Below are 17842 nucleotides of genomic sequence, written 5' to 3'. Positions count from 1 at the left end.
TGCAATCAGCCGTTGCAGATGGTCATCAAGGGCAGGGAATTACAGCTCTGGAAAACAGAGATACTGAGAAACACTCTTGATATGCACTCTTCATTTCTGGCTTAAGCGGGGAACTGACAACAGGTGCAATGAAGATGAATTCACTGTGGAGGGAAGAAAGGAAGTGGCTTCAGAAATAATACTCTTAAGTGGCTGGGTGCAGTGGCTCACATCTGTAATCCCAGCACTTTGGGAGGCCTAGGCGGGCGGATCACCTGAGGTCAGGAGTTTGAGACCGTCCTGGCTAACATGGTGAAACCCTATCTCTACTAAAAAAAAAAAAAAAAAAAAGAAATAATACTCTTGAGTATAAATGAATTGTTTAATCAGAAGCTTTCTTAGTTGGCTGTTTTATTGCATTTTAAAACAGAAAAAGGATCTTAGATTAATACAGACTGACATTGTACTTCTGTTTATGTTTTATTTTAAGCATTAATTTAAATTGTAAGTTTAAACCAATTAATAATTTGATAATAAATTACAATTATAATTTATTATTAATTTTATAACAAATTATAAAATTATTAGTTTACTATAATAAACTAAAAAATTTTAAGTTTTTAAAGTTTTTTCAATATATTTTTGAAATTGTGATAAAATATACATAACATAAAATCTTCCAACTTAACCATTTTTAAATGTACAGTTTACTAGTGTTGAGTACATTCACATTGTTATGCAACCATCACTACCTTTCATCTCCAGACTTTTTATCTTGTGAAACTGAAACTCTATAGCTACTAAACAACAGATTCCACATTCCCCTCTTCCTCTGGGCTCTAGTAACTACCACTCTACTTTCTCTATGGATTTGACTGCTCTAAGTAGCTCATATAAGTGGAATCATACAGTATTTGTCTTTTTGTGACGAGTTTATTTCACTTAGCATAATGTCCTCAAGGTTCATCCATGTCGTAGCATGTGTCCGAATTTCCTATTTAATAATATCACATTTTGTTAATCCATTCATCTGTTGATGGACACTTAATTGCTTTCACCTTTTGACTCTTATGAATAATGCTGCTTTGAACAGGGGGGTATGAATATCTCTCCGAAATCCTGTGTTCAGTTTTTTGGGATATATACCCAAGGTGAGATTGCTAGATCATATGGTTATGATATTTTAAATTTGTTGAGGAACCACCGTATTGTTTTCCATAGTGGCTGCACCATTTTACATTGTACACCAACTGTGCACAAGGGTTCCAAATTCTCCACATCCTCATCAACACTTGTTATTTTGGGTTTTTTTGTTGTTGTTGTTTTTGTTTTGTTTTGGAGAGTAGCCGTCCTAATGGATACAAGGTATTCCAATATTTTTAAATGTCAGAAATTCATAAGATACAAGCAAATTCAGTATTTTAGAAAGCCCTGCTCTACCCTGGACCCTGTGCTTTAAGCAAGCCCTGTTCTGATCCTCCTAGAGGTTATGCTACCATCTCCTTCTATAACTTATCTGGGTACCTAGGATCCAAGAATTCCATGGGGACTTGCAAAAGCCCCTTCCCCACATTCCAGACAGTGGGCTGCTCTGCTGGTATACACAACTAGAAGCCTTATAGACAGCTGATCTAAGGATGTGGGGATGGTTTGCAGGATGTTGATGTAACTTGTTTGTGGGTTTGCTTGAAGCCTTTGAAGGTTCAGGACTAAGTTGGGTGGGCCATGGGCTGGCTGTTTCCATGTCACTGCATTCTAGCACAGAATTCTGAGGAATCTAAAAATTCTAAATTCAAACCTGGACTTCTAGGTCTTTATGATGATATATTTGTCAAGGTAAGGCAGAAAAATATATGTTTTAAATATTTAACACAAAACTTGTGACTTCTCATGGGCTCTGATGAGGGACTTTAGAGAAACTAGATAAAAACTGGACAACAATGAAACCCATTTTGTTCCCTTTGTGCTGTGGTTTGAATGGTCCCCCAAACTTCATGTGCTGAAAATAATTCCCAATGCAATGGAGGAGGGATGCTAATAAGGGGTATCTAGGTCATGAGGGCTCTGTCCTCATAAGTGAATGTAGTTATTGTAAGAGTAAGTTTGTTACAAAAGTGAGTTTGGCTCTCTTTCATGCTTTCTTGCCCTTCTGCCTTCCACCATGAGATGATGCAGCAAGAAGGCCCTTGCCAGATGCAAGCTCCTGGACCTTGGACTTACCAGCCTTCAGAACCATAAGACATTTCCTTTCTTTATAAAATACTCAGACTGTGGTATTCTGTCACAGCAACACAAACAAAGACAATTTGTATACTTCTAAAATGTACAGGATATCACTCACTATATTGTTGTATTTTCCTGTCAACAAGCTCTTCATAGACTCTTTGGAGGACAAATTCTTTGATATACTGTACTGAAATCTCACAAAGTCAGTTTAATGATACAAATGGGCACTTAACAAATGTCATTTATGTGATATTGCCATTTCAGAAATCTAAAAGTATAATAAATCTTACAGAAATACACCTCTTATATGATACCACGGAGAAGGAATACAAACCACCACCATGATCAAAATCTATTAATTGCATTCAATCCCACCATCCTCAACTATTATTTGAAAAGCAGTGGAAAGAATCCTGGACTGGGAACCCTATGACCTGAGTCATCAAATGTAGCAGGGTAAACTCTTACAAATCTTTTAATTTTTCAATGCCATATTTTTCACAAGTTACTTGTGGGATAACAATGCTGGCTTTGGCAAATCCACAGCGTAGTTGTTAGACTAAATGAGGAAGCATATTTGAAGATGCTTTTGAAAGTAACGCCATACACAACAATAAATAAGTCTTGTATAGAAATGTACTACTATAGTTATTGTGCACTAAAGGTACAGAACTCCCTTGACCATGAATTTACTAAAAGAAGGTGTTCCTTTACCTATTCAACAAGGTAGCCCAATGAAAAGATTCAATCTGACAAAATGAAGATTCCAAATTAGAAGGAATACTATGCAGCCATAAAAAGGAATGAGATAACGTCTTTTGCCGGAACATGGATGGACCTGGAGGCTGTTATCCTTAGCAAACTAATGCAGGAACAGAAAATCAAATACCACATGTTATCACTTATAAGTGGGAGTTAAATGATGAGAACTTATGAACACAAAGACAGAAACAACAGACACTGGGAGGGTGGAGGGTGGGAGGAGGGAGAGGAGCAGAAAAGATTGTTATTGGGTACTGGGCTTAATACCTGGGTGATGAAATAATCTGTATAACAAATGCATCTGCTATAGAATTAGAAGATACTGGTCAAAAAGATTTTTCAAAGCTCACTTTCAAACAAAAGAAACCTTTTGTTCTGTGCCCAGAAGGGCCGTACTGAGTCCCCGTCAAGATACAAGAGCTGCAAACAGTATGAATGAAGTTTACCTTAGGCATTATGTGAAAGGAAATATGCAATTTCTATTGTGTAGATAGTCTCCCAGCTCACACTGAGGAAAATGGACCCAGCTGTGATTCTCCTTACCAGTACAAGGGAAAAGCCCCATTTTCATATCTTGAAATTCTTTCAAAAAGTACATTTTAAAGCATTTTCATTTCTCCCATCTCCCTATAATTGTGTAAGACAGATGATTCAGTTAAGCCCAACTTAAGAAAAGTATTAAGGACTTATAATGTATCTATAATAGCAGCAAGCTACAAGCTGTGAGGTATTTCTAAGCAGCATATGGCGAGTTGAGTTGAGAATGCATAACATAATTAGCTAAAAACAAAGAAAACTATGCAATTTCAATTTTTTACTGCCCAATGAGGACTTTCTCTCCTTTTGCTCTTAAACTTCCTAAAGAATCAAATATAATAGTTTTAGGTACATGTTTTTAATATTGAAAGTATTGCTAGGCTGAACGTTCTGCTGCATATAAGATACTTTTTTTTGTTTTTTAAAGTGGCTCTTCGGTTGTGAAAATCACTCAGAAGAGGGTTGGAATTGAGCTCTTATTCTCACTTGAGTTTGATTATGCTTGTGATGAACCCGATGTGGCATGATTTTCCTGGGGACTACTACAGACATATACCAGATTAGGACATAGCTACTTTCCCATGCTCAAAAAATGGTAAAAGCATATATCAAAATTCTATACTATCTAAACCTCACCAAAACTTCTGAAGTAGGTATATTCTTTTAATACTCTATGTATATAAAAAACAGATATTTGCATTATATACGAACATAAAGTTTCATCACTTCTACAGTTTTTGAGTGTCAGCTTTGGGTATTTTTTCACATAATTCAACATAGGAAATGGAAGCTTAAGGGCATGTTTAGATGTGTATGGATTAACTGTATCCTGATACTAAACGTGTTCATTCAAAACTAGCAAAATAACAGCATCTGTGATTTACCAGACTGTGGTTTCGATGATTAAGAAATAGAAAAGAAATGCAATTTTAAATGACTCTTAATTCTGCTGGCATTCTTTTCAAAAACTTGTGTTTTTAATACCAAATATGAAAGTCAGAGTGAGGTATAAATTACACTGGCTTTAACTTTTTCAATTTGAAAAACTTTTAAGAATTTCCTGGAGTGTTCATATGTTACCATAAATACAAAAGTACAATGACTGTTCTCTTAGAACACTTTAAAAAATGTGGTCCAAATATACAAAACAGAATGAAAGACACTTGCTTTTTCAAGATTCATACAGGTCAATGTGTATTCATATAACTGACACATGTATCTTGACATAGAACATTTGGTGGTGGTTTTTTTTTTTTTCCTTTTTAGTATTATGTTGCTTGGTCAAGGTGTAGGCTTTTAATTGCATTCATGTTCTTTTAAAATTACTTTGATAGCCAATTTAATTAAAGTACTACATTAAATACTTTACTGGACCAATGTATGTTGGGCATACAATGCAATATAAGATGATATAGCCTTTTTTCCTTCTCAGATAATTGGACAGAATTTTGGATTGTTGTTAATCACTTTATCTTTTGCAAACACAGCCAGTAGTAGTGTATGCCATAAGAAAGAGTGCTACCCTATTCACAGTAGCAAGGACATGGAATCAACCTAAATGCCCACCAATGACAAATTAGATAAAGAAAAATGTGGTACATATACACTGTGGAATACTATGCAGCCATAAAAAAGAATGAGATCATTTCTTTTGTGGGAATATGGATGGAGCTGAAGGCTACTATCCTTAGCAAACTAATGCAGGAACAGAAAACCTAATACCATGTTATCTCTTATAAGTGGGAGCTAAATGATGAGAACTTATGAACACAAAAAAGGAAACAACAGACACCTGGAGTCTACTTGGGGGAGGGTGGGAGGAAGGAGAAAAGATAATTATTCTGAACTGGGATTAATACCTGGGTGATGAAATAATCTGTACAACAAAACCATGTGACACAATTTTAGGTATGTAACAAAGCCTTCAAATGTACCCCTACACCTAAAAGTTAAAAAAAAAAAAGCACTACCAAGTAGCAATTGTTAACTATTTTATTATTCTGTTAGATGAGTATATTTGTCTTGGTTTTATCTTTGAAAATTGCCTAAATAATACTCATCAAATATTTAAATGTGATGTAGATTAGAATACAGTAGCTGAAAGGATGTTGAATGAAGTATTTGTAATTCTAGATAATTTTGGAAAGATTGCTATATAGACATGTTAATGATATGGTTTATGAATTCCCATTGATATTGAGAAAGCAGTCAAGAAATATGACTTTTCTTGCTATCATCTCAGCGCCACTACATAAAATAGGAATAATGATGGTACCTACCTCATAAGGTTGTTGTGAAGATTAAATGGCAATAAATGTTAGCTACAGCTATTACTGGAACATTCAGCCATTTTGGACCATATAACCTGTTCCTATTCAATCATACTCAAGTCCTTAAAATACCATCTCACAATTTAGAGGCAAGGAATGAATGTTCAGAGGCAAGAAATGAATCTATATTAAGAATGTTAAAGATTTTTATCATGAAGTCAATATTACAGTCAATACTTTATTCTTATCAAACTAATTATCCAAGCTAATAAAGCATATCTGTGAAGTGTAATGAATTTCAATCCACTCGCACCAGCTGACTAAAGGTTATAATAAACAAAGCAATCAGTGTGACTTCTGAGAGAGACATTTATCAAACCCTTGGACCAACACAGCCAACAGTTTAGCCCAGGGACATCTGTACTCTATGAATCTTTTTTGGATGGTAGATAGCTCCTGCCAGGAACAGAACAAACTGTTTTTTTAATGTGATCCCCTCCTTCCTATTTCCTAGTCATGGAAGAGTAATTGCTATAGATTTGCTCCAAAAAAGTAAGATTAAGTGAACAGTTTGATTGTATTTAAACTTGGCAAAAAAAAAGGAGGAGGAGAAATGAATGCAAAAGTAATTCCAGTTGGAATTCAACTAGAATGGAATTTTACAAATTGTTTATGCACCCTAACTGGGCAAAGTATGCCTTCAATTTCTTGTGGAAGAATTCATTACTTGCATTTTGTGGATGAGCAGCTCAGAATTTCTGAAAGGGAGAAATCTTGGTATTTTGGGTGGAAGAGTTCTTCATTATGAGGGGCTGTCCCACGCCCGATGCATCCCGTAACATCTATTATCTGTCTCCTGGAGTACTAAATGCTGGTAATTCCCCCAGATAATCTCCTCTCTCCCCACTCCCGCATTCACAAACCTTCCACGAGAAGGGTAAGACTACTGTGTTAACAAATGAAGAGATAAAGAGGAGTATTCACTGAATTTGATGTTGTAAGAATTTTATTTTATTTTTTAAATCCTCTGAAGTTATGAAGGCTGAGATGACATTTACTGAGACAAGTACATTTCTTCACTGATTAAACCCCAGATTTCACAGATTTCAGGTTAGTAAACTAGATTTGAAGTCACTTCACAACATTCCAGGAGAGAGAGACAGGAAGAGTTGTGGTGAAGACAATGGACTGGTCCTAGCTCTATCGCTCTCTAGCTGTAATTATCTTGGGCAACTTTTTCTACCAAAGGGATAATACTGCTATTCACCTTATAGGCTTATTGTTGACAATTTAATGTAAACTGCTGAGCCCTGTTCCTGGTACTCAGTAAGCACTTAAACGTTAGCTATGTTCTAGTCACACTACTGGCACGGACACTTGTAAAATATTCAAAAGTGTGACTAGGACCATTTCTAGGGCATAGCGGGTTAGGTACAGTTCTGAGCTTCAAACTTCAGGGGTCCTAGCTACCCCAGTAATCAGCAGCTCAGCTGCTACTAGCTCATGGGGGGAAAAAGCTCAAAGGGAGCCCCTCCCTCCCTTCACCAAAACAAAGATGTGAGATTCCCCTTTATGCCCTCAGACTGCATACTTTTGTGACTTCCTTCTCCCTCAAAAGATTCCTTTGACATCTGCTTTCTCTGGGATAAAAATGTGGTGTAGGAGAAGTAGTGCACAGTGTAATTATAACTCAGGCCCAGTTTTCTCCACCCTCTTAGGGGAAATCCCATCCAGCCCAAGTGCCTCGAGGGACAACTCTATCTGAAGTACTCTTTTTTGAGATGGTGTCTCACTCTGTCACCCAGGCTGGAGTGCAGTAGTGCTATCTCTGATCACTGCAACCTCTGCCTCCCAGGTTCAAGCAATTCTCCTGCCTCAGCCTCCCCAGTAGTTGGGATTACATGAGCATGCCACCATGCCAGCTATTTTTTGTTTTTAGACAGAGTTTCACTTTGTTGTCCAGGCAACAAAATGGAGTGCAATGGCGTGATCTCGGCTCACTGCAACCTCTGCCTCCCAGGTTCAAGCGATTCTCCTGCCTCAGCATCCGAGTAGCTAGAATTACAGGCACCCGCCAGCATGCCCAGCTAATTTTTTGTATTTTTAGTAGAGATGGGGTTTCACCATGTTGGTCAGGCTGGTCTTGAACTCCTAATCTGAGGTGATCCACTGCCTTGGCCTCCCAAAGTGCTGGGATTACAGGCATGAGCCACCATGCCTAGCCTAATTTTTGTATTTTTACTAGAGACAGAGTTTTGCCGTGTTGGCCAGGCTGGTCTCGAACTCCTGACCTCAAGTAATATGCCTGCGTGAACCTCCCAAAGTGCTGGGATTATAGGCATGAGCCACCGTGCCTGGCTGTGAAGTACTATTTCTAATAAAGAATAGTATCTGCAATAAGAATGGAACTGAAATATTGCCAGTATCTGATTTACTATAGAAATAAGACTTCTGACACACTCAGGAGAACATGAGCATTAAAACAATTTTTGTTCTATATTTTAAAAATATGAGTTGAGGAATTTATTACATTTATAAAATAGACTATTCATCCTCTTTGCCTTTTCAAAAAGGGCAAATATATTACTTGTCTAAGACTGAAAGTTCATTTTCACATCTCTTCCTATTGCTGTCTTGCATATGTGCAGAATTTACTCTTTGGGTTCCTTTGGATAAAGCAAGCACTGGCCTTGTTATAAAATGAGGGTTATCTCAGGTGAATTACAGTTCTTCAGATAACCAGTTTCAAGTACAAATGAGGACAAGAACGGCTGAAAACTGGTGCACCACACAACTGGGTTTGCCTTTTGTTTGAGTGAAAAGAGTTAAGAAATAGGGACAGCAACATGGCACATATGTAGGCGCCATGCTACGTGGTTTAAGAATGAAGCCATGGCCAGAGTTCACTTGTGTAATGTACTATTTAAGAAAGTACAAGCCAAGCACAAATAGGGGACATAGTTAACTTCAGCTATAAAACAGATGAACTGCATCAGTTTAGGACTAGAGTGACCTTATGATGAGGTGCAAATATGTAAATATGCATAAATATTACTGTATTGTGCTTGAAATTTGCTTTATTATGAAGAATTCCTAGAAACATTCTGATTTCCAATTCTTTGTATTTTTCTTTTTACAAGTTGTTCTTAGTTGCATATTACTACGTAATATTTGTGGTTGAAAGGACTATTTTATTGTATCGTTAGAAATCATTGATAGTTTCTTACTTATTTATTATGTGTCTAAAGATTTTGTAACTCCAATGTTAGAAAATTTTACAGCTAGTTTTCCTCATTTTACAAATGAAGTCTGCAAAGCCCACAGACATTTGCCTTCCTCAAGGTCACAAACAGAAGGACTCTTGCAGCAAAGCCAGGATTAGCATTGAGACTCTCAACTCCACTTTTTGAACCACTTCTCACAGCCTCTGTGAATCGACATTGTAAAGAAGCAATATGACTATCTGGGCAACAGAGTCTAGCTTTAGTTTATAGTCTAAAACAAAGGGCACTTGCCTTTGTTTCACTTTCTTTAGAAATCTAAACATTCCATGTAAGGATTTACGTGGCAAATAGATACAACAAAGATGAATTTGTTTGGCATAAACAATGATCCACGTAAGTGCATGTTATCAACTTCTGTGAAATCCAGACAGTTCAAAGGAGTTAATAAGGTAAAACAAGCATAACTTTTCTTTTTTTTGAGATGGAGTCTCACTTTGTCACCCAGCCTCGAGTGCAGTGGTGCTATCGTGGCTCACTGCAAGCTCCGTCTTCCAGGTTCAAGCCATTCTCCTGCCTTAGCCTCCCGAGCAGGTGGGACTGTAGGCGTGTGCCACCATGCCTGGCTAATGCTTTTATTTTTACTAGAGACAGGGTTTCACCGTGTTAACCAGGCTGGTCTTGGACTCCTGATGTCAGGTGATCCTCCTGCCTTGGCCTCCCAAAGTGGGAGTGTATCTATACAATGCTGTATCTATACACAATCCCAAAGTGAGATTACAGGTGTGAGCCACTGTGTCCAGCCCTAACTTATTTTTAAGCATACTGTTGCCAGGTATATTCAAAGGCTAAAGGGGGAGCTACATTATGAACAATAATTAATTTTAAAATGACATTAGCCTTTAACAACAGATTACTTAAAAAGTTTATTTTCGTTAATGATAGGAATACTTTCTCAGTAAGTTCAAACGATTTTATAACAGGGAAGGATAAGCTAGTGTTAGATCTAGAAAAGTTAATACAGCATTATCTTGAAATTTCAGGGGGAAAAAGTGGTTGACTGGAACTTCATCTATCCTTTTTAACCAAACAATGTTAAACACATTTGAATAGAAAACTGTATCTGGTTCTTTTATATTCAAATGTAAAATGTTTTAATGGAGAAAATTCCATTTTTCTTCATTTATTTAGATGATATTACAATAAAGGCAGTGTGGATTGCAGAACGTAGCTAGTGAGAATATCAGGTAATTCAAATTTAAGAAGAAATTAGCTTTTCCATATGAAATAAAATCAATGATCACATAAATTCAACATGATAATGAGGACTAAAGTAAAAATACAAAGTACAATATAGCTTTCAGTTTCTTGTTCGGCACATATATTAATAAATTTTCAAACATCAAACAATATAACACCAAAATTTACTAAAACCAACTAGCACAGTAAGATTACTAAAGCTTAATTATTAACATCTTAAAAGCCTAATTCCCATTATGAATTCTGTAATCAAGAATATTCTCTCTGCTGTGTAAGCTAGTCGAAGCACCATCTTTTTCAGTATTCTCCAGAATTCATAAGTATTTTAAAGTTAACACAAGTTGAACCCTACAATTCCTTATTGAATTTGGTGGGTCTTCTGAACAGGCCTTCATTTATCAGAACATATGCATATACTGATCACAATTTTGAAAAGAATGGAAGGCCTTCATACATGTCCGTTTTTAATTTTATCCAATCATTAATTTTCTGCAGAGTTGTTTTTTCTTGACTTAATATTTTTGCAACTTTTTTCATTTTTTGTTCATTTCTTTCAATGTATTTCAACCCTTCCAACTGCAGCTGATCCAGCTTTTCATTTCGACTTTCATCTAGAGGTATGTTTTCACACATTACAGGATTGAATCTAAAATAGGTGTCAGGAGGTAACAGGCCATCAAGCATTATATGGACTTCTGTTAAAACAAAAAAAAGATAGGAGGATAAGAAAAGAGGGGATACAGTGAGTTATTCTGCAATGAACTGCTAATTTATCTTCATTAAAAATTATCTTCTTTTTAGGCACATTACAAAGATTCACTTATTTCATTATTCAAACTAACAGAAGAAGTAAGTATTCCATAATAATGGGTAAAATGACAAGATAAAATTTATCTTCCAAAATACTTTATATTATTCTGTGAAATTAGTACAGTTGTTCTATTCTCTCTGTGCTTTTGGTCATACTGTTTCACCACTGCTGAAACGCCCTTTCCAACCTTACTTTTTTTATTGTTTTAAATTTTTTGGGATAATCTTCATTGACATATCATTTATATCCAGTGCAATTCACTAATTTTAACTGTATAGTTTGACAAGTTTTGACAAATGTATACACTTGTGTAACCACAACCATAATCATGACATAGCCATTTCCATCACAGTAAAAAGTTCCTTAAACCTTTTTTATAGTTGGTCCCCACTTTCCCTTTTCTAGAATTTCATACAAACAGAATCACAAGCATCTACCTTCTTTTACGTAGCAAAATGCTTTTGGGATTCATCCATGTTGTAGCATATAGTTCCTTTCTTTTTATTGCTAAATGGTGTTCCATTGTATAGATACAACACAATTTGTTCTCTGCAGTTCTGGTCTAGCTCTCTTCAGTTTTTAGCTACTAGAAATAGCCCTATTATAAACATCTACACATAGGTCTTCATGTGAATGTATGATTGCATTTCCCTTGGGCAAAAACCTAGGAATAGGTTCATATGATAAAGGATATGTTTATTTTTCTAAAAAAATGCCACCACATTGTGTTCCAAACTGGCAGTACCATTCTGTATTTCAACCACTAATATATTAGAGTTCTCATTGCTTGACACCTTTGCTCATAGTCAGTGTGTCAAGTCTTAAGTTTTGCATTATAAAGGGTGTATAGTGGTATCTTGTGGTTTAATTTTCATCTCCCTAATGACTAATAATGTTGAGAAAGAAGGTTTTCATGTACTTATTAGTCATTTGTATATCTTCTTCAATGAAGTGTATGTTCAAATGTTTTGCTAATTTTTTCACTGAATCGCTGTGTCATATATATGTGTATATATGTGTGCGTGTGTGTGTGTATGTGTATCTCCTGGACTCAAGCAATCCTCCTGCCTCAGCTTCCCAAGTAGCTGGGAATATAGGTGTGTGCCACCATGTCCAGATAGTTTATTTTTCTGTAGAGATGGGATCTCCCTATATTGACCAGGCTGGTCTCAAACTTCTGAGCTCAACTGATCCTCCCAAAGTGCTGGGATTACAGCTGTGAGCCACCATGCCCAGCCTATATTTTTTATATATACACATGTATACATACATGTGTACATATATGTTATATGAGAATCTCTATATATTTTGAATCTGGTATGTTTAGGCCTTATAATGAGTCAGATATTTTCTCTTAGTGTATGGCTTGCCTTTTCATTTTATAAAAATTATCTTCTAAAGAGTAGAATTTATAATTCAAAGTCTGATTTATCTCTTTTTTGGTTCATGTTTTCTATGTCCTATCTAAAAAATCTTTACCTACCCAAGGTCATTAAGATTTTCTACAGCATATGCTTCTATAAGTTTTATAGTTTCAGCTCTTAGAGTCAGGTCTCCATCTAGGATCAGAAACGGGGTAAGATGTCTAGTCTCAAAACTTCCAGTAAGCATTATACTGGAGCATCCTTTTCAGTGCAGTAAGGCATTAAAAGGAAATGAAGGGCATGTAGATTAAAAAGGAAGAAGTAAAACTATATAGACAACCTGGTTGCCTATGTTGACAATTTTAAGAAAGTTATAGTCTTCCATCACCCTTAGATTGGACTGTCTATTTGCAGGAAAACAAGCTCAGGGCTTCTGATTCTACATTGTGGTGAGTTGTATAATTATTTTATTATATATTACAATGAAATAATAATAGAAATAAAGTACACAATAAATGTAATGTGCTTGAATTGTCCTGAAACCATCCCTCCCCTCCTCTCCCCCCCAACCCCCATTAAAGGAAAAACTGTCTTCCAGGAAACTAGTCCTTGGGGCCAAAAAGGTTGGAAACCACTATTCTAGGTCCTTTGCATATCCATATACATTTTACAATCAGCTTGTTAATCTCTATCCTCCAAAAGCCTCCTTGGATTTTGACAGGAATTGTATTGAATCTATAGATCAATTTGTGATGTTAACACAATAACATCTTAACAATACTGAGATTTCCAATTCACGAGCCCAGTAAATCTATTGATTTATTTAGGTCTTTAATTTCTCTCAGTAATGTTTTGTAGTTTTCACTGTTCAGATCTTGCACATGGCTCCTTGTTTAATACTTATGATCTACTATAAATATCTATTCATATATATACTTTATTTCCAATTGTTAATTGCTAGTATGAAGAAATACAACTGATTGTTGCTTATTGACCCTGTATTCTTCAACCTAGCTAAACTAATCTGACTTATTAGTTCTAGTAGCTTTTTCATAGATTCCTTATGATTTTCAGCATAGACAACTATGGTGTCTATAAAGTTTTACTTTTGCCTTTCTAATCTATATGCCCTTCATTTCCTTTTATTGCCTTTCTGCACTGCAGCAGACCTCCATACAATGTTTACTCGAAGTGGTAAGAGCACACATCTTAATCTGCTCCTGATTTCAGGTGGAAAGCTTTCATTCTTTCATCATTAAACATGATGCTATGCTAGTTTTTTGTGAGAGTGCCCTTATCAAGTTGAGGAAGTTCCCATCTGTTTCTAACTTGCTGAAAATTTTAATCATAAACGAATCCTGATTTTTATGAGATATCTTTTCTGCATCTAATGAGATGATCATATATTCTTCCTTTTAGTCTGTTTACATGGTGAATTACATGGTTTTTTGAATGGTAAACCAATCCTGTATTTGTAGGATGAACAATACTTGGTCATTGTACTCTCCTATATATAAATTGCTGAATTTGGTTTACTAGTATATCTTGTGAATGGCTGCATGTATATTAATGAGAAATACTGGCTGGTAGATTCTGGGGTTTTTTTTTGTTTGTTTTAAAGATAATGTTTTGATATCAGGGTAATGCTGGTTTTATAGAATAAACTGGGAAGCATTCTATTTTCTGCAAATGATTGTGTAGAATTGCTATTATATCAACGTATTTTTGTTGTTGTTTTAGATACTGTATTTTTCACCTCTAGTAGTTTGATTTGGGTCCTTTTTATATTTTCCATTTCTCTCCTCACATGCTCATGTCTTCCTCTATCTTACTGAACATATGGAGTATACTTAGAGCAGTGACTGCAATGTCTGTGTGTGCTAATTCCATCATCCATCTCATTTTTTTTTTATTGTACTTAAAGTTCTGGAGTACATGTGCAGATCATGCAGGATTGTTGCACAGGTACACACATGGCAATTTGGTTTGCTGCCTCCATCCCCCTGTCACCTACATCTGGCATTTCTCCCCATGTTATCCCACCCACCCCGTCCCTCCTTTGGCCACCCCAAACAGAACCCAGTGTGTGATGCTCCCCTCCCTGTGTCTATGTGTTCTCAATGTTCAACACCCACCTATGAGTAAGAACATGCAGTGTTTGATTTTCTGTTCTTGGGTCAGTTTGCTGAGAATTCTGTTTTCCAGGTTCATCCAAGTCCCTACAAAGGACGAAAACTAATCATTTTTTATGGCTGCATAGTATTCCATGGTGTATATGTGCCACATTTTCCTTGTCCAGTCTATCGTCGATGGGCATTTGGGTTGGTTCCAGGTCTTTGCTATTGTAAACAGTGCCACTATGAACATATGTGTGCATGTGTCTTTATTAACAGAATGATTTATAATCCTTTGGGTATATACCCAGTAATGGGATTGCTGGGTCAAATGGAATTTCTATTTCTAGGTCCTTGAGGAAGCACCACACTGTCCTCTGCAATGGTCGAACTAGTTTACACTCCCACCAACAGTGTAAAAGTGTTCCTTTTTCTCCACATCCTCTCCAGCATCTGTTGTCTCCAGATTTTTTAATGATCGCCATTCAAACTGGTGTGAGGTGGTATCTCAGTGTGGTTTTGATTTGCATTTCTCTAGATGAGGAGCATTTTTTCATATGTTTGTTGGCCTCATATATGTCTTCTTTTGAAAAGTGTCTGTTCATATCCTTTGCCCACTTTTGGATGAGTTTGTTTTTTTTCTTGTAAATCTGTTTTACTTCTTTGTAGATTCTGGATATTAGCCCTTTGTCAGATGGGTTTGTTTGTTTTTTTCTTGTAAATCTGTTTTACTTCTTTGTAGATTCTGGATATTAGCCCTTTGTCAGATAGGTAGACTGCAAAAATTTTTTCCCATTCTGTTGGTTGCTGGTTCACTTTAATGATTGTTTCTTTTGCTGTACAGAAACTATGGAGTTTAATTAGGTCCCATTTGTCTATTTTGGCTTTTGTTGCCAATGCTTTGGGTGTTTTAGTCATGAAGTCCTTGCCTATGCCTATGTTCTGAATGGTTTTGCCTAGGTTTTCTTCTAAGGTTTTTATGGTGTTAGGTCTTATGTTTAAGTCTTTAACCCATCTGGAGTTAATTTTAGTGTAAGGGGTCAGTAAGGGGTCCAGTTTCAGCTTTCTGCACATGGCTAGCCAGTTTTCCCAACACCATTTATTAAACAGGGAAACCTTTCCCCATTGCTTGTTTTTGTGAAGTTTGTCAAAGATCAGATGGTTGTAGATGTGTGGTGTTGCCTCCAAGGCCTCTGTTCTGTTCCATTGGTCTATATCTCTGTTTTAGTACTAGTACCATGCTGTTTTGATTACTGTAGCCTTGTAGTATAGTTTGAAATCAGGTAGCATGATGCCTCCGGCTTTGTTCTTTTTGCTTAGGATTGTCTTGGCTATGTGGGCTCTCTTTAGGTTCCATATGAAGTTTAAGGTAGTTTTTTCCAGTTCTGTGAAGAAGGTCACAGGTAGCTTGATGGGGATGGCACTGAATCTATAAATTACTTTGGGCAATATGGCCATTTTCACGATATTGATTCTTCCTAACCATGAGCATGGAATGTTTCTCCATCTGTTTGTGTCCTCTCTTATTTCCTTGAGCAGTGGTTTGTAGTACTCCTTGATGAGGTCCTTTACATCCTTTGCTAGTTGTATTCCTAGATTTTATTCTCTTTGTAGCAATTGTTAATGAGAGTTTGCTCATGGTTTGGCTCTCTGTTAGTCTGCTATTGGTGTATAGAAATGCCTGTGATTTCTGCATATTGATTTTGTATCCTGAGATTTTGCTGAAGTTGCTTATATGGCTGAGATGATAGGGTCTTCTAAATATACAATCATGTCATCTGCAAATAGAGACAATTTGACTTCCTCTTTTCCTAATTGAATACGCTTTATTTTTATTTCTTGCCTAATTGCTCTGGCTAGAACTTCCAATACTATATAGAACAGGAGTGGTGAAAGAGGGCATCCTTGTCTAGTGCCAGATTTCAAAGGGAATGCTTCCAGTTTTTGCCCATTCAGTATGATATTGGCTGTAGGTTTGTAGTAAATAGTTTTTATTGTTTTGAGATATGTTCCTTTGATACCTAGTTTATTGAGGGTTTTTACATTAAGGGCTGTTGAATTTTATCGAAGGCCTTCTCTGTATCTATTGAGATAATCATGTGGTTTTTGTGTTTGGTTCTGTTTATGTGGTGAATTATGTTTATAGACTTGCGTATGTTGAACCAGCCTTGCATCCCTGGAATAAAGCCTACTTGATCGTGATGGATAAGCTTTTCGATGTGCTGTTGCAATCTGTTTGCCAGTATTTTATTGAAAATTTTTGCATCTGTCTTCATCATGGATATTGGCCTGAAGTTTTCTTTTCTTGTTGAGTCTCTGTCGGGTTTTGGTATCAGGATGATGTTGGTCTCATAAAATGATTTAGGAAGGATTCCCTCTTTTTGTATTGTTTGGAATAGTTTCAGAAGGAGTGGTACCAGCTCCTCTTTGTATGTCTGGTAGAATTTGGCTATGAACCCATCTGGACCTGGACTTTTTTTGGTTGGTAGGGTATTAATTGCTGCCTCAACTTCAGCCCTTATTATTGGTCTATTCAGGGTTTCAACTTCTTCCTGGTTTAGGCTTGGGCAGGTGCAAGTGTCCAGTAATTTGTCCATTTCTTCCAGGTTTACTGGTTTTTGTGCAGAGTTGTTTGTAGTAATCTCTGATTGCAGTTTGTATTTCTGTGGAATCAGTGGTGATATCCCCTTTATTGTTTTTTATTGCATCTATTTGATTCTTCTCTCTTTTCTATTAATCTGGCTAGCAGTCTGTCTATTTTGTTGATCTTTTCAAAAAACCAGCTCCTAGATTTATTGATTTTTTGAAGGGTTTTTTGCATCTCGATCTCCTTCAGTTCTGCTCTGATCTTAGTTATTTCTTGTCTTCAGCTAGCTTTTGAGTTTTTTTTGATCTTGCTCCTCTAGCTCTTTCAATTTTGACGACAGACTGTCAATTTTAGATCTTTCTTCACTTCTCATGTGGGCATTTATTGCTATAAATTTCCCTCTAGACACTGCTTTAAATGTGTCTCAGAGATTCTGGTACGTTGTGTCTTCATTCTCATTGGTTTCAAAGAACATCTTTATTTCTGCCTTCATTTCATTGTTTATCCAGTCGACATTCAGGAGCCAGTTCAGTTTCCATGAAACTGTGCGGTTCTGAGTTAGTTTCTTAATTCTGAGTTCTAATTTGATTGCCCTGTGGTCTGAGAGACTGTTTGTTATGATTTCCATTCTTTTGCATTTGCTGAGTAGTGATTTACTTCCAATTATGTGGTCAATTTTAGAGTAGGTGCAATGGGTGCTGAGAGGAATGT

The 17842-nt window shown here is 36.3% G+C and overlaps 1 protein-coding gene across 1 annotated transcript in view; it reads right to left on the bottom strand.

Moving 5' to 3' along the window:
* Positions 1–9908: 9908 nt before the first annotated feature.
* Positions 9909–17842, bottom strand: part of PNPLA8 (patatin like phospholipase domain containing 8) — a 62785-nt gene continuing 54851 nt past the window's right edge. Inside the window, exon 10 of the mRNA XM_012455722.3 lies at positions 9909–10950. Within this exon, the coding sequence (XP_012311145.1) occupies positions 10676–10950 (275 nt within the window). The 3' untranslated portion in view covers positions 9909–10675. The remainder of the gene's footprint in view (positions 10951–17842) is intronic.

This window comes from Aotus nancymaae, unplaced genomic scaffold, assembly GCF_030222135.1.
Source record: "Aotus nancymaae isolate 86718 unplaced genomic scaffold, 86718_ANA_hifiasm-v0.15.2.pri h1tg000002l, whole genome shotgun sequence".
NCBI lineage: Eukaryota > Metazoa > Chordata > Mammalia > Primates > Aotidae > Aotus > Aotus nancymaae.
The sequence above is the reverse complement of the archived record's forward strand: the minus strand, read 5'-3'. Positions and strand labels throughout refer to the sequence as shown.